This window comes from Xenopus laevis, chromosome 5L, assembly GCF_017654675.1.
Source record: "Xenopus laevis strain J_2021 chromosome 5L, Xenopus_laevis_v10.1, whole genome shotgun sequence".
Taxonomy (NCBI): domain Eukaryota; kingdom Metazoa; phylum Chordata; class Amphibia; order Anura; family Pipidae; genus Xenopus; species Xenopus laevis.
In genome coordinates this window covers 118,184,486-118,210,555 of record NC_054379.1, presented here as the reverse complement: position 1 = coordinate 118,210,555, position 26,070 = coordinate 118,184,486, and the positions used below count along the sequence as shown (strand labels likewise).

The 26,070-nt window shown below is 37.7% G+C and overlaps 1 protein-coding gene across 1 annotated transcript in view; it reads left to right on the top strand.

The window, feature by feature from the left end:
- fndc3b.L (fibronectin type III domain containing 3B L homeolog) overlaps positions 1 to 25,213 on the top strand; it is a 177,966-nt gene extending 152,753 nt beyond the window's left edge. The window contains exons 23-26 of the mRNA XM_018263689.2: positions 5,745 to 5,957; positions 15,503 to 15,669; positions 18,405 to 18,532; positions 24,344 to 25,213. Of these exons, the coding sequence (XP_018119178.1) occupies positions 5,745 to 5,957; positions 15,503 to 15,669; positions 18,405 to 18,532; positions 24,344 to 24,655 (820 nt within the window). The 3' untranslated portion in view covers positions 24,656 to 25,213. The remainder of the gene's footprint in view (positions 1 to 5,744; positions 5,958 to 15,502; positions 15,670 to 18,404; positions 18,533 to 24,343) is intronic.
- The last annotated feature ends 857 nt before the right edge of the window (positions 25,214 to 26,070 follow it).

The following is a 26,070-nucleotide window of genomic DNA, read 5'->3' as shown; positions in this document are numbered from 1 at the left end:
GATCTGTTATCTACTATTGGATTCTTCAGAATGTATCAGTTATCGACTGTGGATCCAGTGCTTGAATGGCTGCCCCCATGGCTACACAGGAGCTTATTTATATAAACTATAGTTGTTTTTCTTAAGCCAACACACCAGTTTTACCCATACAGGGCAGAAGTACATGATATTGTCATTCATTTAATATATGTTACATTTTTGATGTTACTGTTCCTTTAACCTTGCTGTTAGTAGCTAGAGGTTAATCATGTTAATTGTGATATAAAGTTTAATATTGCTATATGATTTCCAACAATTTCCAAATCCAAGGCTTTTTCAGCATAATTCAGATTTAGCCGAATCCCAGTGACTGGCCGAACTAAATCCAAACTCTTGAAATAACCTCAGTTAAGGTCACACAATTAAGAAAAAATGTTCCCTCTTCCTTCAGATTTCGGTGGGTCTTTGGCAAATCTTAAAAAGTGTATTTGGTGCCTCCATAAATAGAACTTAGGAGGCAGTTAAATCAAATGAAGGTGTATTATATGATGTAATACTATAATGGAATACATCACACAGAATTATTATGAAACAATGCAGAATGGTTTTTGGTTTTAGAAAACATCTTTTGGAAAGGAGTTGCACTCCATATTGAGCATTCATTTGGTTTCTTTATATAAATAATGAGCCAGTGGTTCCTTTTTCAGTAACAGCTTTATTGTGGCTTTAATTTAGCATGATATAAAAGTGTTAGTACTTTGATATTGAGGAGTGTGTCCTGAACACAACAGTGTTTATCCAAGGGTTTAGATGGGGTGCTTGCTAAAGACTTGAGAAAAGGAGTAAGGCAACTCCCATGTAATATGTTCACTCTGTCTTATGTTCCATTTTCTTACTGCTCCCAATTTAATGTTTAATAAAGGCCATATTAAATAACTAATCTTAAGCCTAGGAGTCGGGTTGTCTCCAAGATGAATGAAAAACTGGTGTTTTGTTATAACCAAAAGCGCTGCAATGATCATGAGTCTACATGGGAAGATCACAATCAAGTTGATAAAGTAAATGTCGAATTAAATGCAAACTGAGTGGTTTCTCCAGCTCAAAAAAATTAGATTATTTGAATTAAGCAATAAGGAATGGCAGAATATTCTTCATGCCTCGATATATGACCACACCTCATACGCCCTTCCAGTAGAAAGTTGAATCTCATAGCTCGAGCTGTTTCTTTGTGCTGCAAGCAAAGCTAGTAAGTGTAGAGCAATTTTATGAGCAGGAAAATAAATGAGGATTGCATTGCAGATATTTCTGAACTACAAATGATATTGCCTTTAGCTTTTCACAATGTTGGATTGCCACTTGTAAGAGGTGATATATAGGCTACTAATTAGGATTTTACATGTGATACTGTGCTGTCACCCACAATAATGTGCCTCAAAATAGTTTACAGGAAAATACCTTCTATTTTACTCATTACACTTAATACTATTTTCCTGGTATGTGCTATGACTGGAATCGTTTTATTTAAAGGGGACCTGTTACCCAACAAAATGATTCCAAATCCTATTTTATCACATTAGTCAAGCAAAATTTAATTACACTATATAAATTATTTGAATCTTGTTTCCTTCATTCTGGGAAGTCATAATTATAGCAAGCAGGCAGGAGCCATTTTGTGGACACTGTTATTAAGACAAGCCTTGCATCATCTCAAAATCTTGTTTGTGCACCAGAATGGGGGACCTGATGTACATCCCCATGCCCTGGCTACACAATTAAATAGTGAAGAGCGAGGCGGGAATGTCGGGAGTGCAGTAACATCTAGTAAGTGCTGAATGGAAAGTGAAAGTAACTGCCTACCCTGCCTCTGTGCCTAAGGCATAGAGGAGGAGCAGACAATATTTGATTGACAGCTGATATTTTTAAACACGTTTACTACAGCTATGAATGGTTTAATAAAAAAAGAATTTGGATTTCATGTTTAATTTGAAAATTACTTTTATTATACAGCTTTCTATGTTGGGGTGACAGGTCCACTTTAAGTTTTGTTCAAAAAGCATGTTCATACTACTTAGTTAGAAGGGCCTTCTTAATTATTAGCCTGTTGGGTCCCTGGGTGGGCAGCCATGTCAACAAAAATGACCTTTAGGTGCATGACCATGCTCTTGATTCACCCCAGTTGCACCAATTATACTTAAACCCCACCCATTATCTGCACAAAACCTGTCCACTCATAAAAGCCCTGCCCCCTCTGTGACCCATGAATCGCACTTTTACATCTCTTGGGTGTCCCTGGCTCCAGTACCCCTGTACCCCTCCAAGAGATGTCCCCCTAAAATGGTACCAATTAAAACTAATATTTACCTCTCAGCCTCCAGGGTTATAGGACATCTGTTACTGTATTTCTGCATTGATATTTCCCATCAGGGATTTCTTCAAAAGACTTCTGCTACATTTATATGTGCTGTTTTTTTTCATTTAGACTTTATTTTGCCTGTCTGCTCCAGTGTGGACAGCAAAATGTCCGAAGTTACATTCGTACCATAATTAATCCAAGTTGCCGGTGGGAAACCCCATGCATCACATATATGTGCAACTTCGAACTATTAAATAATGCAAATGTTTTACCCACTTTCTAAGGATTATCATAGAGAGCACTGGGAGTGTTTTTTGGTCCAAATGTTTGTTCAACTAAAGTGTGTGGCAGGCATAAACAAACGTTGTGCAGTTACTCAATGAGTCAGATATTTCTGAAACTTCTTCTGCAGCTCCTACAATGGGGAGAGAAACCCACCAATAATCCACTATAATTTGTGCTCAGTGCTGGGAAACAAGCCAGCAGATACTCCTCCTCTATATTTATGTGGGACACCAAGAGAAAAAAATGTCTCTGCTAAAGTTCCTAGCTTTTTATAAGAAACATCCCTCGTGATTTTTGTTCAGTAGAAAGTTCAAGTGAAATAAATGAAACATTTTAATTGCTGAATATTTTTAGTTTGAGGGCTGTGCCTTTTCTGGAGGATGTTTTATTAGAATGCTATTGCAGATTAAATGGCTGGCGGTGGAGCTTCTTGTTCTATTAGACCCTTTATGGAATGTAGCCCTGAATGTGGCCATTTCAGGGAGATTTTACATAAGGGTGTATGTAGAAGGTCAGTGGTTGGCCTGCTGTGGATATGAGTTTGATTCTGATCATCTATACAGAATTAGAATATTCTTCCCTTGTATACAATTACAATGTATTTGGGTGACCTATTCCTTAGATACTACAGACATTTTGGGGGCAGGTCTCTTCAGCAGTTACTACAGGTGATGCCCATTCCTTAGCTACTTAAGTTTCCTCCCATACTCCAAAAACATACAGCAAGGTTAGCTCATCCCCTAAGAAAGTAACCCTGGTGTTACTTATCAGATTGTAAGATTCATTGGGGCAGGCATGTAAGACATTAACATTGTACTACATAATATATTGGCTCTGTATACTTAAAGGATAATATAAACTTCAGGTACATGTTTATATGCTCTAGAGTAGTTTTCTTTCAACTCCCAATGGCATGATGCCTTTCCCAATCAAATTCATGCAATGTGCGCTTGTCATGAACTTTTTTTCTGTCTTTACAATTGTGTGTTCTGTAGTGTATTACAGTGTAGGGATTGATAGAATGAATTCATATCCATGAGCTTTTAGCTTATTATAATACTATATATAGCTCAAAAGGATTCAGGAGGCCTGACCTTCGTGAGACTCCATTAAGCATGAATGACTAGTCATTTTGTTTGAGCAAATTCAATAGACTGTGTTATTATGAAGAGAATATGGTTGTATTGTTGTGTTGGAGGAAAATACAGGAGATTAAGGGGAGGGAAAAAAGAGTTTAAGTAGCAAAAAGTGCTCAGAATTCAGTTTGTATCTATAGTGTGCCCTCAGGTTGTTTAACTCTTTCACAACTGATACTGTATTCACTATTTATACTGTATTATTTACTAATATCTGAATTTATCTCATATTTTCTTAAAAAAAACTATGACCAAACTCCCATGCCTGATTTTAGCTTATTTATTAATAAAAAAACTCGCATCTGCGAAAAAATCGATAATATTGAGGAAAAACCCAAATTGTGGAAAATTTTCGAGGCTTTTTCCTCTAATTTCTCAAATTTTTCAAGCTTTTGCCTTAAAACCCTGAAAAACGTCGGATTTTGGGCTAAACCCAGAGCAGCTCATGAAAACTTCAAATTGAGATAGGTACCTCTTCCCATTGACTTATACAGGACCTTGACAGGTCTAAAATGGCAGATTTTCAGATTCTGGCTTTTTACAGCAGTAGTGTATAATAAATATCAAAAAATTCTAATTTTTATCCTCTAAAAATTTGAGTTTACTATTGAAAAAAAATCAAATTTTTCAAGATTTTAACATTCAGATTTTAATAAATAACCCCATAAAATTTCATAAATTATCTTTATCCCAAACAGGAAAAAAAAACATATATTTAGATATACATTTCTAACCCAGAACTCCATGTAGGCCTGTGTAGAGCACTAATACAAGTGTGACTTGGCGAAATATATATGAACTAACCGCCCTGGTGGATTTGACCCTGCCGCATTTAGAACGATGTTTGAGTAAGTTAATCATGTGGGAATTACCAAACCAATTCATTCTCATGTCATTCTGTTGAAGATTAATTCACTTGCCGTGATTTTTCTGCTCTAGGAGCAAGTGTATAGACTACAAATAGAAACACTCCTGTTGTGTTTATGCGACTTGTTCAGAATGGTATACTTAACGTTTTTCCAGGGTTAGAAGTTCATGAGGCTGGAATGCTACTGGTTTTCTTTTGCTTATGTTTAGAAGAAGCAAAGTGGAAACAATTTTAATGAATAAAGATAGAAAAAAAGATTTGCAGACTGTAGTTTCACAGAATTCTGAGTTGCAAACAGAGTTTGTTTTTTTAATCAGGCTTGTTTGTACCTCACTTCATGCACATTCTACTTATTAGCGTACAATTAATTTGAATAACCAGAATTGCAATAATTGGTAAGTATTGTATTTAAGGGGAGAATAGGCACCTGTGTTCAGCATGAGCCAACTTTTGTTTCTTAGATATTAATGTATATTTATGTAGCACTGACACATTCTGCAGCACAGTACAATAGAAAGGTGGATACATCAAACATACAGATTACATATTAAAAAAATAACCAATACAAGAGGTAAATAGGACCCTGCTCAATAGTGCTCAAAATTTCATATGGTTTTTATTGGAACTGCTTTCTCTTGTAATATCAATGTTAGTGAAGTGCAGGTTGGGTAAAACCTGACCCCAACCCAAACCCACCCCCCCCCCCCTCCACCTGCACTTGTCCAAGCTCGACTTCTGGGTTCTTTTTATAGATCCGCACTGACTGCCCCAAGCAGGGCGAGCAGGGGCACATATATAAAAGCGGAAGCTGGAAGTTGGAAGCCGGCAGTGTAAGATGGTGGGCGGGGAGAGCAGGAAGAAGAGCAGACTGATCTGTTGCAGCTGAGGGATCAGCTACTGATGAATCTGGTACCCTACCACCCACTGAGGAGTTAAGACTATTTCATACAGGGAGCCGTGGATATACAGCACCATTCTATCACATTGTCTCAGCATCTCTGGCCAGTGTCAAGAACGTTAGCCTAAAAATGACGAAAGTAACAAAAATGTCAAAATGTTGTGTTAAGTATTATTGCAATGAAGGTGTATTAATACATTCCGCCATTGTTTGTTTTCTCCACAGGATCAGAATCCAGGCAGTGAATGACATTGGAGCTGGGCCATTCAGTCACACGATAAATGTTAAAACAAGCCCTCTCCCCCCATTGCCTCCTCGGTTAGAGTGTGCAGCTGCTGGACCCCAGAGCCTCAAACTGAAATGGGGGGATAGTAGCCCCAAGTCACAGGCTACTGATGATATTATTTACATTCTTCAAATAGAGGACAAAAGCAAAAGGTAAAATTATTTTTTTACTTGTTAGCTTTCAGTTAGTAGTAGTAAGTTAATTGATGACAATAAATAATTTAATATGGTTAACATTCTGGTTCATTGTGGCGGCACTTTATTCACTCTTGCTTCAACATTGTTAATTTCCATCTTAAAATGAGTCTACCACTTGTGAAATGTTTATATCTTTATATATCCCTTTGAATGTTGCCTATGTGATGTGCTGTCTTTTGCTTCTGTCATTTTTCAATTTTGCATTTACCTGAACTTCCTGACACACTTCCCCTTTAGCCAGTTTGCATCATATGGATGGTAGGGTCATTGGAAAAGGAATTTTTGGAACTGTAGTTTGTCCTGAATGTAGATGTAGAGAGTGAGAGAAGAGCTGTGAAAGTAGCTGGTTTAAATTGAAAAGTTTTTAAAACGTTAACCTCTTGAGTGGACCAATCCAAATGAGTTGAATTATAGAGCAAATTGTTTATATTAGTAAAGTTATATCACATCAATGAAAGGGGATGTCTTGAAATGTGGTAAATTATATATTCCAACTTCAATCTACACAATGTATGTTTCATATAGGGTATATGCATTATTTACGGTTACCAGATCATAGCAGATTCATATACTTTATATTATTATACATTATATATATTCCATGCCACATGGTTACTTAAGGCCCCCATACACGGACCGATAAAAGCTGCCGAAAGACCGAGTCGGCAGCTTATTGGCCCGTGTGTGGGGCCATCTGACTGGCTTCCCCGATCTCCCCGAAAGTCGGTCAGATCTCAATCGGGCAGGTTAAAAAATCCCGTCAGATCACGGCTGCATCTGTGCGTTTATGCCTGTTTCAGATGCATTATGATCCGATCGTTGGGCCCTAGGTCCCACGATCGGATTAGCCCGTTATTGCCCACTTCAATGTCGGGAAGAGATCAGCTTGTTTGGCGACATCGCCAAACGAGTGGATCTCTACATCTATGGCCACCTATAGCAATTAATTTCATTGATTTCTACGCAGCTTTGAACTGTGATTCTACTGTCCTCACCCCAGGTACTTATAGATTCAAAGCAAACTGCATTCTCGTGAATTCCTTTTCCTAAAGTTGAAGCAACCTGGAGAAGTGTAAACTCCCATGCCCTGATTTTAGTTTATTTATTAATGAAAAACACTATTTAATCGGATCGCAGAAAAAATTGTTGAAACCAAGCGAAAACCAGAATTGATTGGGCTTTTTTCCCGAATTGCTCGATTTTTTCACGTTCTTGCCCAGAAACCCCGTAAACAGTTGGATTTTCTACTAGATACGGAAAAAGACAAAGATAATCCAATACAAATGCTGATAATCATACCTTTACCTATCACTTCATTTGACTTCATGTTCACAGTTGAAAAGAGAAGAAATTCAATAATTAATCGATTAAATAACAGGAAGTTACCTAATTAAAATTTTAAAAAAATAAGTAGTAACTCTCTATATTTGCATACTGCGGTTTTTAGTTGCTAACATACCAGTTTATATCTAAGGGGCACATTTATCAACAATTAAAAGTTGGCTAGAAGGGAACTACACTGCTCTTTATTTACTTGGATAGGGGTTATTTGAAGAAGCTTCTTGCGATATTCGGGTCTCTTGTGTATATATATAATAATCACTCACCACATCAAGGAAGTGGCCCAGGTGCACCGCCCTGAGCCCTCAGCACACGGGGGCGGACTAACTGACGAACAATGAAGCAGGCACTCAAGAAGGCACGACTTCCACCAGGCAAATGTTCATGTGAAGAATTTATTGTGTCAAGCAGCCTGATGCGTTTCGTGTTCCAAACACTTAATCATAGGCTAAAGCCTATGGGGGGCTGTGGGGGGTTGTTTTGGCCTAATTGTACTTAGAATGCTAGGGCCTATTTTGAAACTCAGTCCAGTCATCAATCATCAATGGAACTTAGCTAGCAACGTGGCCCACTTCCAGCACCCAGAAGCTGAAGTCTGTACACTATATATACTTTTCAAGATACCACCCAAATTTTAGAATTGTTGGTCCATGTGTAGAGCCAACTCAGCAGGCTGCACATGTGCATTAGGCAGCCTTGAAGCTTCTGATAAGATCAGAGCACTGTGGCCAAATTGCACAGTAATCAATAAATTGGCCTGATGCACAGAGATTGGTGTATCCTTTTTTTGTGACTATTTTAGGCTAACCTTAATAGTGGAAGCATTTGAAATAATTTACCAATGCAACAAAAACACTGGAAACTGATTATGGGTACTTCTTTTATAAATGTAAGGATCCAATGAATGCAGAGGTTTTGTCTATAGACAGGATATGCCTGAAAATACTAACATTTTCTAAACTTACATTTAATATAATGCTCAGGTCTGGATTTGTGGAAAGGCCACCAAGGCCCTGGCCTAGGGCAGCAGGATTTTAGGGGGCGGCATGCTGACCAACCACACCCACATTGGTTCATAAACACTAGGAGATGCAATCGTTTTTTCAATTTCGCTTACGCCAATCCCCATTGCTACAGTCCAGATAAAAATTTGAGCGAATAAATGTGAGCAGAATGGGGGCCTAGGGGCACCAGCTATGTAAATCTGGCCCTGATAATGCTACAATGTTATTTTATTTTACTTTGCTGCAGGATTCCCTCGACCAAATATCAACAATAATGTTTATTTATTGCTTCCCCTCATTTTGAAGGAGGAAAGCACATACTGACTTAACTAACTCCCACTCACATTTAATGCAATTCTAGGCTATAAAAGAATGAAGACAGGTATGCATTTCAATTTTAATTAACCACTTATTAATCTCGAACAGGTGAAATTTAAAGCAGTACTGCAAAGGTACATTACACCTATAGCACCTGTTTTACATTAATGTCTGTTCCATAAAATAAAAAGGCTTCTTTCTCATTCATATATAAGGTAGACTTTGGGCAGTCATGCATCCCAGAAGCTGTTGACATGTTCTGGATGGACTGAGTTGGCAGCTTTTCAGAATGTTTTTCATTCTGTATAAAAGGCCCTCTTTTTCCTTCTTCTCACAAGCTTCCGGTTTTGAGATTGGTAAATAGGTACATGGAGGACATCCCTTCTAGTAAATACCAAACTTTTCTGCGGTTCTGACCATGGAGAACAAAGATGCCAAGACTAATTGGCCAACATACTGAAAAAGTGATTATTAATGACTCCTCTGAAGCTCAACTAAAAGTTATACAAAGCAGTGTATGAGAGATTATAATGTTCAGTAGAGTGGCACCCTAAGCTCTAAAACTAGCCTGTTCCAGGTGGCAAGAGATATTAAACAAATAGTATGGGAGCTTAGTTAGGGAGTACAGTTGCAATCAAATATGCATGCCACGTATCTGACACAGCATAAAGCTTGCTACATTGACAAGCTACAGCAAGAAAACTGGTCTGTAGCTGGAATCAAATTAGTACAAATCATTGCTGTGCTTCCTGAACTCAGTGCCTGAGCAAAAGCTAATGCTCATACAGGTTTCCATGAGAAATGTAAGAATGGTATCACACTGAGCATCATATTCGATGTTATTTATGACCCCAGCAGATGTTTTCTTATCCTGCTGCCTTTTAAATAAAAAACAAGGCATTTTATGTCATAATTGATGGCACATGGAGCATATGCTACACTTATTTTACACCAGCATTTATTAGAGAAGCACCTGATTCTGCGTATTCATTTGAAGGGAAGACATATGACAGAAGGTGTAAGAGGTGGGTTGCTGGCTTCATGGCTAATTAATGAGCAAATAGAGTAACAACAAGAGGCTTTATGAATGCTTATGGAAATTTTCAGTCAGGAAGCGCTTCTGCTGCTCTTATGGGGTGATTTAATAAAAATTAAATATTTTTGCTTTGACTGGTTTTAATAAAGGTTATTTGGGACACATCCACCAGTGAAAAAAATATGTATAGATTAATATTCTTTTACTGAAAAAATCATTATATTTGAAGAAAGGATCCTCTTGTCTTGTGCTGTACTGGTTCTCCTAAAGCCCTGGTCCATGAAGGTCCTGAATACATTGTCTGCCACTGGTTAGGCTGTTCTCCTTCCAGCTCCTTTCCTAAAACATTTTTGTACCTGAGAGTAATAGTTTGAGGCCTCTGATGTGGGACAGCAGAAATTGCTCTTTAAATATATTATTTCCTATTTAAAAAGCAGCTCACCATAGCAAGATGCAGTAGAATAATATGACAAAGGTCAGATAATTTCCCTTTTAGAGCATCTGCATGATTATATATGGCACTTATTATAAAGTTATACAGATGTTTCATTTCTATATACAGTAACTATCAAATTTAGAAATGTTACTGAGCCCTTATTTCAAGCTTCATAGGTTTGCATAAAATATGATATTATAATAGTCCCTCTTTTAACATTGTGACATTGTTAGGCTCTGCTGATCTCTGCAATGCAGGATTGGATTCAGGACTGGAGTTCATCTCAGACATTCCACATGAATGCACTGAATTCTTGCAGTTGTGAAAAGTATGTATGCAAATGTTGCTATAATTTAAGAATATTAATATAATCTATATGAAACACTGGGCAAATTTGCTCGTAGGCAGTAGCCTCAGTGAGTAGCTTTTTTTCAGTCAGCTGCAGGTAACAATGAATGCAACAATTTGATTGGTTCCCGTGTGTTACTGCCCACGGGCAAATTTGCCCAGTGTTGATAAATCACCCCCACTATATCATGTAACAATTTTCAAGGCGTTGTCTTCCCATCACGGGACAATAAAAGAACAATGACATGCTTAACTCCAGCACCATGGCAACTAATTAGCTTTGCCAAGTCTAGTATAAGTTAGTTGATATTCTTAGCATCAGTGTTAGTAAATGGTCCTTACTTTATCCAGTATGGGGCTAATTTATGTGGGATTGTAATTTTTTTAATGAGCACTTAGTATGCTCACCATTTGGTACAAAAAATATAGATGTTGTGTGTGCTGGAACAATTCGTTCTAATGCCAAAAAGAGCTGTCTGAATCATTAATGCTCCAATTAAAAGTTTTCTGACAGTAAGGTCAAGACTTAATAACTGTAAAAACAATACAGAACTGCTGCAACTCCATCAAGGTTTCCCCATTCAAAAGTTAATGATTCAGCCCCTATGTGCCCATACCAGCCTGATGCAAAACTATATGGTGTAATGTATAGGACCTGTTACCCAGAATTCTTGGGACCTGGGGTTTTCCATATAAGGGATCTTTCTGTAATTTGGATCTCCATTCCTTAAGACTACTAAAATATAATTGTTTTGCCATCAGTAAGGCTTAATTAAATCTTAGTTGGGATCAAGTACTAGGTACTGTTTTATTATTACTGAGAAAAAGCAATCATTTTCAAAAATGTTAAACTATTTACTGAAATAATTTATATACAGCTATAGGATCCCTTATCCAGAAACCCAATATCCAGAAAGCTCCAAATTACGGAATGGCTGTCTCCCATAGACTCCATTTTATCCAAATAATCCAAATTTTTAAAAATGATTTCCTTTTTCTCTGTAATAATAAAACAGTAGCTTGATCTCAACTAAGATATAATTAATCCTTATTGGAAGCAAAACTAGCCTATTGGGTTTATTTAATGTTTAAATTAATTTCTAGTAGACTTAAAGCATGAAGACCCAAATTACGGAAAGATCCATTATCCGGAAAACCCCAGGTCCCGAGCATTCTGGATAACAGGTCCCATACCTGTATAATGGAGTCCATGGGAGATGGTCTTCCCATAATTCAGATCTTTCTGGATAATGGGTTTCCAGATAATGGATCACATACCTGTACCTGAAGAGTTATAACACCTGTAACAAATTACATAAAATGTGTTGGTTTCGTTACAAGAGAATAAGTGGGTGTAAGCTGCCAGAGTGACAGTAATGCATGAGCTTTTATGTTAAATATTGAGTATTCTGAGAAAAGAACATATCTTGTGTACTTTCTTATGGGAGGTTTTGATTGCTAAAGTGTTCAGTAGGTTGGAATCATATGTAAATGGTAGCTGATTGCTTCCCTGTATTACAGAAGAATCTTCAGGAATAAAGTCATGCGAGTGTAAAAAACAATCCTTGCAAGAGTTCTTGTCCACTTCTTTATCTCTTGCCAGGCCCGATTTGTGGTGAGGCCTCAAAGGCCTGTACCTGGGGAGCACTGGGGAGGGCAGTGTGTAAAATGAAATTTAATTGTATCTATTTATTGTATAGATCTGGAAACCTGTTATCAGAAAGCTTCAAATTACAAGAAGGCCATCTCTCATAGACTACTTTTTAATCAATTCAAATTTTTTAAAAAATTTCCTTTCTATCTGCCATAATAAAATAATACCTTGGAATTAATCCTCACCGGAAGCAAAACAATACAATTGGGTTTAATTAATGTTCAAATTATTTATTATTGTTTTTTTAGATCCAAATTACGTAAACCCCAGGTTTCAAGCATTCTGGATAACAGGTCCCATATCTGCATTTAATATTCTATCAATACATAAAGTACAATACATATCAAGGGTCGAATTTCGAAGTACAAAAAACTTCGAAATTCGACCATCGAATTGAAAAACGTTGAATTCGAATATCGAATTCGAAGTTTTTTCACCGAATTTGGCAATCGATTGAAACAAACGATTTTAGCGTACGATCGAAGGATTTTGATTCGATGTGTGAAGACTTTAAAAAAGTTTGTAGAAGGTCCCCTTAGGCTAACATAGCACTTCGGCAGGTTTAATTTGGCGAAGTATTGAAGTCTAATTTTTTTTAAAGAGACAGTACTTCGATTATCGAATGGTCGAATGTTCGAGCGATTTTTACTTCGAATCGAAGTCAAAGTAAATTTGAAGTCGTAGTATCCTATTCGATGGTCGAAGTATCCAAAAAATTACTTTGAATTTAGAATTTATTTACTTAGAAAATTCCCTCCAATTCACTTCGACCCTTGATAAATCTGCCCCTTTGTGGGATATAACGGTATTTATGTAACAATTGTATGCAAACATATATATGAATATTGGCGTCTACCATTTCTAATAAAGCTTCCTATATAATTGCTGTTCAGTCCTTACAAAAGTCAGTGGTAATATGTGGAAACAAAACCTTAAGGGCAGCAAGAGTGCTATTCATTTACATAGTGATTTGTTTAACAGGCAGCCATGATGCACTGGATCCCTGTGTTTGAAAGGTCAGAATTGTTTTAGATTAATATCATTGCTTTTCTCCTTTGTTTAAAATAAAAAAAAAAAACTGAGTTTATGAAAGCTCATCTCTCTTGTGTATTTTAATCTTGCACAGATACAGACGCCTGACTTCAATCACGTATTTGTAACAGAACATCCAGCAGTTTCTAAATATCAACATAATAGTGTTAGCTTTGTTTAATTCTCACCAGTCCATGGGCTCTGTTCCTTTTTGAGTAGTTCTGGCTGCTGTCTGTTTCTTTGAAACCATAAGCATGGATTTTGTGTACACCAGTGTGAATTAATGTATTTGTTTTTCTCTATTTGGCGAAGCGCACATCAATTTCTTTCCTTCTCTCCCTTTTCTCCCTTCTCTCAATGTGTTGGTCTGTGTGGAAAAGATTGCGTCTTCTACCAGCAAATTTATAGTGGATGAATCTAGGGAATGTTGTCTTGCAAAATATAAGGACATTAGAATTATGATGGTGTTCCATGATCAAGACACAAGCCCCCTGGCTAAATGCTTTTATACAGACCTTTTAAAGAAAGGGTACACTGTTTTTAACACATATGTGTAACGGTTGGCACCCAAAACCAAGAACCGATGCCAAGCACCCTGGTCACGGCTCGTGCTTCTGCCTGTAGCAGCCGCCTTTGGCTTCGGGAGGAGCCCTTAGCTACTCAGATGCCGCCAGGTCTTAATAACGAGAGGTGCAAGGCGAGGGGTTCTGCACAGACAAAGGGGCACAACTGTAAAGCAAAAAGTCTTTGGGGAGAAGGTCGTGGTACAAGGCGTTAAACAGAATCGTAGTCAGATCAGGCCAGGTCGAGGCAGGCAGAGAGTAAACGTAGTCAGGCAGGCAAGGGTCAAACCAGGAAGTCAATCAGAGGGTTAAGAAGAATCGGAGTCGGTAATCAGGCAAGGGGTCAGGATCCAGAATGTAGAATCGTCAAAAGCCAGGCAGGGGTCAAAACAGGTAATCAGAATCAGGTTCAGAACAGAATAGCAACAGCTAACAGCACCAGGAAACAAGTCCTATAACGGGCAGTGAAAAAATACAGAATACCTCTTTAAATACTGCGTGCTGGCATCAACACGCCAGAGCGCATGCGCCTATAAACACAGCAGAGGTGCGCTACGCGCGCCCTTAGTTAGCCGGCGCAGGAAGAGAATGGACGCGTGTCGGGCATCCCCACCGAGGGGGTGGCAGGCGTCACTGCCATCCCCCCACTAGACCACCAGGGTTAGTTGTTACAATATGTCAGTGAGAAATATGATTGATTGAATATATATTACTAAACACTGATTATAGCTGACCATGGTCAGTGACCACACCTTGTTCTCGCTTTCTGTATGATCTAGTTACACATTTAGATTAAATTGTGTACTTGGTGAACAAAAATACCCAGGAATTTGGTCTGATTGAGAAGAATGGCCTGGTATAGAACAGAAAACTTACAAGTTAGGAATTGTAAACACACATTCTTGACAAACCTTCCTCCTAAAGCAACCACCTTTGTCTTCAAATTGACTTCAGCATTCAGGATGCACTGTGCAGAAAAGTTCTAATTCCACTCAGATTAGGCAGTGCAGAACCAAGATTGATTGGTTAGGACACAGAAAGAACCCTTCAGAAGGCTTTGGAAACATACTGTATGTGACCTGCATATGTAAACCTCCATGAAGAAGTTTGCATGTCCGTGATGTGGGGTTGACCCGAAACCCGCAGTGACCCGTGGGTTGAGCCAGTTTGGGTTGAAATTTGGCCAACCATTGCAGGTTAGGGTTATGTGTGGGTCAGACTGGGAAAGTACATTCCTCCACTGCTCCTGAAGATTCTATGTCTTGGAAACAGAGCAATGCCCAGAAGTAGTGCACAGAGCAAGATGATGTGGATATGGGTCAGGCATGGCAACATTTTGCAGGTTAGGGTCAGATGTGGGTTATAGTTTTGAGGGTTGAGTTTCTCCTGATCTGCACATCTTTATTGCACATTACTGATGGATCTGCAAAGTGCTTCCTATAGCACGTGTGTACACCTACATTGAACATCATTGGTTGGATATTTTGCATTATGCATTTAGCCATATGTATATATTGTGTTAAATGTTAACTGCAAATTAAATAGAGGAAGGTGACCATTCAACTCAATGCCTTATTGTAGTTGCTGGTGAAATACTGTTGCAAAATTGTTGTTTGTTGCCTTTTTTAGCTGCTTTGCATGGAAAACATTTTATAAATAGGAATGTATATAGCCTGTGCAGTGTAGTTGCTTGCTTGTGGTATTTTCAAAAGAATTATAGGTATGCTTATAAATTAACTCTTTGATTTCTTTCTTTCTTTTTTTGTAGGTTTCTTCCCATCTACAGAGGACCAAGCCACACGTATAAGGTACAGAGGCTGGCAGAGTTTACTTGTTACAGTTTCAGAATACAAGCTGTAAATGATGCAGGAGAAGGACCATTTTCTGACATCTGCACTTTCAGCACAACAAAGTCAGTGCCTCCAACAGTTAAAGGTGAGAGATTAAAGACAGCATGAGTCCTGACCATGCAGAATTAATAGGGCAAGCTTCTGTTCATTCTTTTGTGGCATAATACAGTAATAACACTTTTATATATAAAAAAAACCCCACATATTTCAAGGTATAAAGACTTTGGTCCTGCTGGGAGTTATCGGACAAGCAAATTGGAGGGCAGCAGTGTTTCTATTCCTTTCAGCTCTTGTTTAACAATCTCTCTTTTTCAAAGTGCTGCCATGTTACCCATACTAGTTTCACACTGGACTAACACATAGGGGCTTACTAATTAATCTCCGAATGCCAAAACCCCCCAAAAATTGTGTTTGTTTAGTACAAAATCCGAACTTTTAGTGGAAAAAAAAATCACAAATTCTTCAGAATTTATTATACCCCCCCGGTGGAAAAAGTCAGAATCCGAAAATCTGGCATCTCAGACCTGCCGAGATTGCATAGAAATTAATGGCAGAAGTCCCAAAGATTTTTTTGATCTGCGCTGGGTTTTGTGCAATAATCCGAGTTTTCGGGGGGAAATTCCGAAAAATCTGTAAATTTTTCAAATTTTTTTTCCGCAAACACAATTTTCGCGAAACAGTATTAATAAATAAGCCAAAAAAAAAAACCATGCGGATTTGGTCGGAGTTTTTTTCAGAAAATATTAAGATAAATTCAGACTTTGATAAATAACCCCCATAAAAACTGACCAGTAACACACAACTTTATACAGATTTATATACACACACACATTGGCAAATAAACACACCAATGAACTGTCATAGGTAAGCACGGATCCTCTTTATTTTTCTCATGTTTCAACTGCCCATGCATTCTCTGTATATTTTAGAGTTTTGTTTTATTAAATGAAAGCCTTTTCTGCCATCCTCAATGATTTTCAGTGAAGGCTGCCATTTGATTGATATCTGCCTATTTCCTCAAGCTCAATAACCACATTACTGTGTTATAAATTGCTTTCCTCTCATTTTATTAAGAACTGCAATGCCTAATCCAATATTAATGTTATTACCATAGCACAAAAGCACTGCGCTCCACTATCATGGCTTGGCTATTCAAATCCAGCCTACAGTATAGTAGATTCTAATTACTTTATGTTTGCTGGAAAAAAAAGAAAGAGTGTGAGAGTGTGTGTGTAAGCATGATTATGACCAATTATCACAACAGCATTTTCTGGCACTTTTTTTAGCCAATAATAGTAGATGTGCTATGTACCTCTCATTTGGCCTTATTGGAACCAAAGTGGGATGTTGAGATTTGTTCTAAATATGGGCACAGTGGTCCTGTAATTGATAAACAAGGCCAATGGATATTGTGCAGTTTGGTCAACTCTACAGTATGTACAGTATAAGTGTGTTCTCATGGAATCCCCTTGCACAAACCAATATGGTTCATCTTGTTTTCCACTTGTACTGCAGACATTCTCTTACATCCAAAATGATACAAATCTGTTTGTACCCAAGCTACTATACAGACAATCGAACATACTCTAATAAACCAGAAATTTGGCAAGTATATTACCTCCCATGTCCATAATTTCTCCTCCTAAAAAATACAATTTTCTGTGAGATGCTTCATTTAAATGTTATTGAAGTTGAATAATATCTTTCATAGTTATGTCACTTGCAATGGCCTGGCTGATGGCCAATGCTTTCAATAGACAGCTGTGATTTGGACATTTTATGGATGATTCGGAATGAAAATGGCAATGAAATGTGGTTTGAATGAAGCATCTTCCTAACTGGCAGCCCTCATTTTAATCCAACAAGAGGCTAGAAACATAAATAAAATCATAAGAAAAGAATGACAAACAATAAGTACATGTCATGGAGATAAAGAGCCCATGTGGCACATTGTTGGGGAAAAGGTCATGGATATCTAATGTTAAATGACAGTAATGCAGTTTATGAAAGCATTAACCTTCATCCTAGGGCCAGTCATGTTGGGTACTGCATACAGTATATTACATAGATCTATCTTACACACTGCTAAGTGACTGCTTGGGTTGTACAAAATTATTTGTAAAACAATTGTCACCTGTACATTTCATTTATCAATTAATGGGACATTTAACTGACCATTTGATGTTTAATACCTTACTAATTCAAGAATAAGTATTGTATGGATCATGTAAAAGAGCTCATCATCCAAAAATTCCATTGGAATTTCACCCAAAATAAAGGTTCTGTGTCCATTGTAATAAAGACCTTACCTGGCCATTTTTCCACATACACGTTTTATCCGTGCGTAAAGCTAAAATTCGACTCGTACATTATTACATACAGAACCTGGCTTGCAAGAAACCACTTGCTGGGAAATTTAAATAGGACTTAATTCTTAAAAATGGGATGATTACATTTGCCTGAATCATAGAGGAATGAGAATTCATTGTACACACGGAGCTGGTTTCTAATTACACCACAACTAAAAAAGAAACATTTCTTAAAATTAAACTACTTTTTACTTCTAAAGACTTTTTTTTTAAGAAATAGATTTTTGTGAAGTAGTGGGGGCACTTGGATCTGAATTGTATCTCTTCCAGGTTTGTCGTTTTAAATGTGTTATCTGTCTTTTAAGGATCAGTCAACTGAGTCTTTCTGGTTAGTTGACAGTCATTCTAATTGGTTTGCCTCATATTAGTAAAAGCATTAATGATACTGTGCTTCAGTATGCTTTTAGTGTGTGTCTTATCTGTCACTAAAACGCTGCTATATATTTTTTAGCACCACGAATCACACAATTAGAAGGAAATGCATGTGAAGTCACATGGGAGTCAGTTTTACCAATGAAAGGGGATCCGATCGCTTATATCTTACAAATACAGGTTGGACGAGAGGCTGAATATAAGCAGGTAAGTTATACAATGGCAATCTCGTGTTATTATTCTTGGACCATGTCCCTTTGCAGTGATCAGAATCACAAGTGGCGCCAAATGAACTTGAACATTCATTTTGATATATATAGAAGGCGCACTATAAAAATGCTAATTGTTTGAATGAATATAATAAATCACAGAGCGCTACAAAGATAACCCAATAAGAAATGATAGCAGTCCCCAAATTAATTTTGTTGCAAGATGAATTTCATCATAGGAATTCTCATATTTTTTTTGTAATAAAGGTTTCCATTAGCATACAGGAGATAAGTTGCATTAAACTAGCAAGTATAAGAGGGGAATGAAAAATCACATTTTATTTTTTAAATGAAATTACCTTGTGCAGTTTCTGAAGTATTCTGCAATTAATTGTTATTCTGCACATTGCAACATTTTGTAGTAAAAATGCTACAGAAATATTGTTTTTCTTGTTAGGGTTCATATATCTGTTATATATTTAGCAGTAGACTAAAAATCAGTTTTCCCAAATGATTCAAGTAAAGAACGACAAAAAAGCAGCGGTTGCAACTATTCTTGCAATTTGTGTATCATTATTCAAGATTTAGCAGAAGAAAAAGAAATTGGATGAAATGAAATGTTGCCACCTAAAATGTTGCCATGATGAGACTTTATTAATATGTTTATAAAGAAGTTCATAATTCAGCCTTATTAAAAATTAATGGGGCAATGTGATTTTCGTTTGCGATAGATTTAGTCTATCATGTCTAACGTGATCTGCCATATACAGTTTGACATCTCTGGGCAAATTAGCACTTTTACAGGTGCTCTTTTACCTTAAATGCTCAGCATCATGGCAATAACCCAAGTTCTCTTAATTAAGTCCTAAGGAACTGAAATCACTATACTCCGTAATGATTGTAATCAGGGCCACCATCAGGGGGTCACAGGGGGGACAGTTGTCCCGGGCCCGCAGGGTTTTGTGTCTAAGGGAGGGCCCGGCTTTTCTTCTGTTAAGATTTCCTGTAACCTCATTGGTCCTTTAAGTCCCGGTAAATCTGCATTGGGATTGGATGCCCTTATCCAATCCCTGTACTGCTTTACCGGGACTTATTCTTAAAGGACCATGAGGGTACAGGAAATCTTAAAAGAAGAAAAGCTGACAGTTGACAGGGGGGCCTGGCTAATCAAGTAAGTAAAGCATGGCCAGGCCCCCCCCATAGACACAAAACCCTGGCAAGCAATTTTTTAAGAAATTTGGGGAGATCTGGCCAATTTTTTTTTTACTTGCAGGGGGACCCCTAATCACCAATGGCTTTTTATAACTTGTGGGGCGGGGGGCCCAGGCCATCAATTTTTTTTTTACTTGCAGGGAGGCCCCTGATCACCAATGGCTTTTTATAACTTGTGGGGCGGAGGGCCCAGGCCATCAATCTTTTTTTTTACTTGCAGGTGGGCCCTACCACCAATGTTTTTTTAAAAAAAAAAACTTTTATGGGGGGCCCTGGTTCCAATGTTTTTTTTGTTTTAACTTATAGGGGGGCCCTGATCACCAATTATTTTTTTTAACTTGTGCGGTGGGGGGCCCAGGCCATCAATTTTTTTTACTTGCAGGTGGGCCCTATCACCAATGTTTTTTTTAAAAAAAACTTTTATGGGGGGCCCTGGCGCCAATGTTTTTTTTTAAAACTTATAGGGGGGCCCTGATCACCAATTATTTTTTTTAACTTGTGGGGCGGGGGGACCAGGCCATCAGTTTTTTTTTTACTTGCAGGGAGGCCCCTGATCACCAATGGCTTTTTATAACTTGTGCGGTGGGGGGCCCAGGCCATCAATTTTTTTTTACTTGCAGGTGGGCCCTATCACCAATGTTTTTTTTAAAAAAAACTTTTATGGGGGGCCCTGGCGCCAATGTTTTTTTTTTTTAACTTATAGGGGGGCCCTGATCACCAATTATTTTTTTTAACTTGTGGGGCGGGGGGACCAGGCCATCAGTTTTTTTTTTACTTGCAGGGAGGCCCCTGATCACCAATGGCTTTTTTATAACTTGTGGGGTGGGGGCTCAGGCCATCAATTTTTTTTATAACTTGCAGGGAGGCCCCTAATCACCAATGGCTTTTTATAACTTGTGGGGCGGGGGGCCCAGGCCATCAATTACTTGCAGGTGGGCCCTACCACCAATGTTTTTAGCACAGATGTCTATGTGGTCTTTTAACTGTGGTTTGGAGTGGGCGGGATCTGGGGTGGGGCTTGGGGGCCGGGGTGGGCGGGGCCCAGGGGGCCCTGAAAATGTTGTTGTACGGGGCCCCGTGATTTCTAATGGCAGCCCTGATTGTAGTCATTGTACTCCGTAAGTTAGTTGTGTCCAGAAAGGGTCTGGTTGATCTAATTTCTTAGACCATCATTGTGCTTTTCGATAAACCCACTCCAGTTATCTTGAGGAACAAGCATCCTTTGGCACAGCCATTGTTGCAGAAATAATGCTTCCTAGCATTCCCCTGCTGAAATACGCATGCATCAGATGCAGGATTTTGATCTTCTTTCAAACTACAGAATTCTTGAAATGTTTAATAGTCAGCAAAATTAACTCAATAGGCTACAGTTATGCCATTTGCCGTTGAATATGAATAAAACTGCAGTTTAGATTTGGCTCAGTATTCAGACAACATTTTCATGGTGGATTTGATATTCAGCAGAACAAAAAAAAGTTTCTGCACAATCATAAAGCATATTCCCTGTTTCTTGTTGGAGACCGCAGTGGAAGGAAAAGAGAATATTAACAAAGCCATAAATTTGCAGCTTGGCTTGCCTAAAAGATTTCATTTTGGGGCGTTTAAGTAAAAGTCACAAGCATTATTTATAATGGCGTCTTTACGAATGTTTAGCACTGCTCGCAATTTAAAGTCAGTTGCTGGCAAATTAAACATTTTCATAAAACAAAGGTTTAGCGTTAACACTTGTGATTGCAAAATGTTTTTACATCCATTGCGAACTTTCGCAAAAACTATTTGTTCACAAATTTTGCGATGAAGTCGTTGGTGTCTTTAATCAATCAAAAATGATGCAAGCATGGTCACTAACGTTCTTTGTGTAGGTTTTTTGTGCTAGTGAAGCATATATTTCCCCCTTGTTGTATTAATATCATACAGTCCCCCCTAACCAGCTGCACTATAATTGTGAGTGGGAAGGAGGACGCACATGCATAGTGTTTTTATCTACATCTCCAATACCCCAAGCATGTGATTCTTGCTGAAGGCAAATGGCTACCTGCTCTACCCTAAAACCATTCCTTATTGTCTTAATGAAGTGCTGTATTTTTGAGTGTCAGTAGTTGTTAGTACGGAACTGAGCCACCCATATTAGCAAATAGTAGTCCACATGCAAGTGTAACCGTTTCTGTAAAGTGCTGCTTCTAAAACTTTTTTTAAAAAGTGAAGCTAGTTGTATTTATGACATTTTTTATTAAAACCTGCCTAAAAGGTCAAAAAACATTTTATGTAACTGAAATGTAAAGAGCTAAAAATACCAGATTGATGCAATGCAGGAGAATGATGATAAATGGAAGAGTGTTTTTAGTAAATTGCCAGCTAATTTGTGGCATTTCTGTCACATTAGAGTACATCTTTGGCATGCCAAGGAAATCTTTGTACCCATTGTCATTGGCTTGTCTCTATTGTTGCAAGATGTGAAGAAGGAAGAATATGTTTCTGCTTTATAAATGATTTAGTGCAGAATGAAGAATTAGTGGGAAAGGTGGGAACAGATTCAATTTAATGTCAATTTGAACTCCCCTTTTAAGGGAGGTAATTCCAGTTCAGTGCACTGATTCCTCTTTAATACCTCACTTATTATTATCATTTAATACAGATGTGTCTAAGATTGACAGATGGACCTGGATACCTTGGATTAGGGAGCTGCTAGCTCCTTTTGTGGTAATGTAGTGAAGTGATAGGATAGAAAGTTATGTGGATGGATGGATAGATTTAGTCCTCACCTAGCGGGATTTTTAAACCAGACTGATTATCTGCCAGATATCTATCTAGGAGGTAGTCACTCATTTATGACTGCAGCACACTATAATAAACCTTAATTAATAAATGTATTGATGCAATCCATTAATGGCACTTGTACCCAAACACACTGCCCAAAAACATGCATCTTTTTTTTTGTTTAACTCATGCATCTTTAACAATATGTCCTATAGGAAGGATATTTCATACACTGATAAATACCCATGTCATTTGTTGTATCAATCCATATGTTGATTTTTAAAACTTTTGCATCAGTTACTGAATTGATCTTAGTTATGAGAAATGCGTAACACATGACACAAAAATATCACCTTTTCTATAAAGATCAGTGACAAACTAATGATTAATGGCATATCATCATGATATATTAAAGTATCCATTTTCTCGGTGGGATATATTGTTAGGGAGCTTGCAATTTTGGTAATGAAATTTGGACTCATCATGCTTGAGACCTTGTATATAAAAATATAAACATTCAGCATCTTTGGTATGAAGTCATGCTACATATAGAGCTACTCATAAACACAATGTTATGGAACAATTGAGCCAGTGAAGAGGAGTTGCTTTTATTCAGCCAGGCACATGGATTTTGCCAAATTCTGCTGAAAAAGGCCAAATCCTGGATTTTGTGCATCCCTACACACAAGACTATGGCATGGTTAGCAGCTATTGCAGCAATGATATTCTAGCAGGCATTGCAAAGCACACCAAAAAGTAAGTGTAGCCTAAAATGTTGCACCAGTCAACTCACCATAGGCCTCCTCCCTCACCACCATATACTGACTAGGAAGGAATATAAACAGATACTTGTCAAATGTGGGTAACCCCATGTCTTTTATTGCATGATTCAGGACAGGAGTGATTTTATCTGTGCTTATGCCATACATACAAATTCATATACAGGGTGATTAAATCACTAATCCAAATTAAAAACAAGAGTAATAAAATAGTTCAGAGCTAATATTCCAGTTTTTTTATTGAGACAGTAGGGGGCAGATGTATCAAGGGTCGAATATCGAGAGTTAATTAACCCTCGATATTCGACTGCCGAATTAAAATCCTTCACAGTTCGATCGAAGGAATCAAACGATTAAATCCTTCAAATCGAATGATTCGAAGGATTTTAATCCATCGATCGAAGGAATATCCTTCGATCAGAAAATTGTTAGCAAGCCTATGGGGGCCTTCCCCCATAGGTCGAACGATTTTTAGTTTGAATCGTTCGATTCGAAGTTCGTAGTCGAAGGTCGAAGTAGCCAATTCGATGGTCGAAGTAGCCAAAAAAAACATTCGAAATTCGAACTATTTTTCCTCTATTCCTTCACTCGAACTTAGTGAATGGGCCCCTAGGAGTCATTTGTAAAAACTGGGCAAATCTGCACCCGACAGTTACCCATGGCAACCAATTAGATGTTTGCTTTCATTGTTCTACTGCAGCTGGCTGAAAAAGCCATTATTTCAGTTTATTGCATAAAGATATTTAGGTGGTACTATGCAATCAGCTATAGGCCAGGAAAAAATCACTTACTATTCTTCCCATCCACCCCCATTGCTCCCATCATGCATGTGTCTGGCTCCATGAATGTGTTGGGGCATTGCTCATCCATGCTGCCCAGACCTTTTAGAGCATGTAAGTTAATGGCCCACACTTTAGGTTGACCCAATCATAAATGACACTGAGAAACAAGTGCAGCATGAGTGGACCTTCTTTGCTTGTGGAATTTTTCAATCAAAATTTGCTTTTGAAGGACACGTTTTCCATATTCTCTATGTTTATCCCATGCCTTGCCTTTTTTAGGTATATAAAGGAGAAGACACATTGTTCCAAATCTCAGGTCTTCAAACAAATATGGATTACAGATTCCGAGTATGTATATGTCGTCGCTGCTTGGATACCTCACAGGAGCTCTCTGGATCTTTTAGTCCATCGGCATCTTTTGTAATGAGACAAAATGAACTTATGCTCCCAGGAGATGTATCGTGTTTGGAGAGCTCTAAATTCAAGAGCATGATGCCTACTGATGAACAGTTTGCTATTCTCATCGTTTTAGGCTTTGCGACATTGTCTGTTTTGTTTGCCTTTATACTTCAGTACTTCTTCATGAAATAAATATACCACACACGTTCGAGGTACAAAGTTAACTAATGCTACGCATTATAATCCAGACAGTTAACCAGTTATTCATTTTTTTTAAGAAATACAAACTTTTTGATTTTTATTTTTTTTCATTTTTAAATTCATAATTTTACTGTTTCAGCTAGATACACTCGAAGTGTTTTGATGCACCTTTTTGAAATACCAATCCAGGTAATGGTTACACAACGGCAAAAGGTCCGTGTCAACAGAAAGCAGAATGTTACAGGCCTTTCTTGTGCATAAAGGGTTAACTGGATATCTAAATGATCAAGATACCATGGAAGTATGACCATATTTCAGATATGACCATTCCTAACCTTACCCAGTTTGTGATAATTGATGGGTTCCAATGTTTTTTTGTTTTTTAACTTAACGTGCATGATAATTGATATACGGTAATACGTGTGTTTCAATAAAGGGATGAGCAACTTGCCTTTAATACACAGGATGATTTGTAAACTATGTAGGGGCAGATTTATCAAGGGCTGAATTGAAAATTCTAAGTAAAAAAAAATCGAATTTCGAGTTATTTTTGTGTACTTCGACTAGGGAATATTCCAAATTCCATTTGAATTTGAAAAAAATGTGAATGTCGAAATTTATCATGTACTGTCTCTTTAAAACTTCGACCATTCACCATCTAAAACCTGCCGAATTGCTGTTTTAGCCTATGGGGGACCTCCTAGAACCTATTTGGAGTCAATCGAAAAATCAACGTTTTTTTTTTTTGAAAATACTTCTAATCAAATTCGATCTAACTTCTATTCGAACGACTTGAAAACACCTGCAGTAAATGTTTCTTTAATAAATTTCGATTGGTCTTTTTTATTCTGATTTCGAAGTTATGGGAGTTGAAAAAAACTCTAATTCGACCCTTGCTAAATCTGCCCCTTGAAATCAAGGAAATTTTCATTTTGGTATTAAAACCTTATTCAACAAGCACAAATCATCAGAAGCTAATTACACATTATAGCTAATTAGTCATGTCCGTTGACACGATTACAAACTGATTGGCTCATCTCGGTTTTACATTTTGCAATGTAAGATCTTCAGTGGATCTTATTTATGAATACTGGGCAATTTAGCATCAGTTCAGCAACCCATAGCAATACTCCGTTGATTTTTATGTTATTCTTATACATATTTTTATGGGTATCCAGCATTCATAAATCAGAGCCAGAATCTCTAAATCCTTAAACATATGTTTCTTACAGCAAACAACATTTTTGTCATTTTTAAAACAAAGTGAAACGCAAAAGGGCAGTGTGCAATAGTTAGAGACCCACGAAAATAAGCTCTTACAAGATGCATTAATGTCTCCCAGCTCAGTCTGACCAAAAAGGTTCTATGCACAGTCATAGAAAGTCTAAACTGTTTAAATGTGAAAA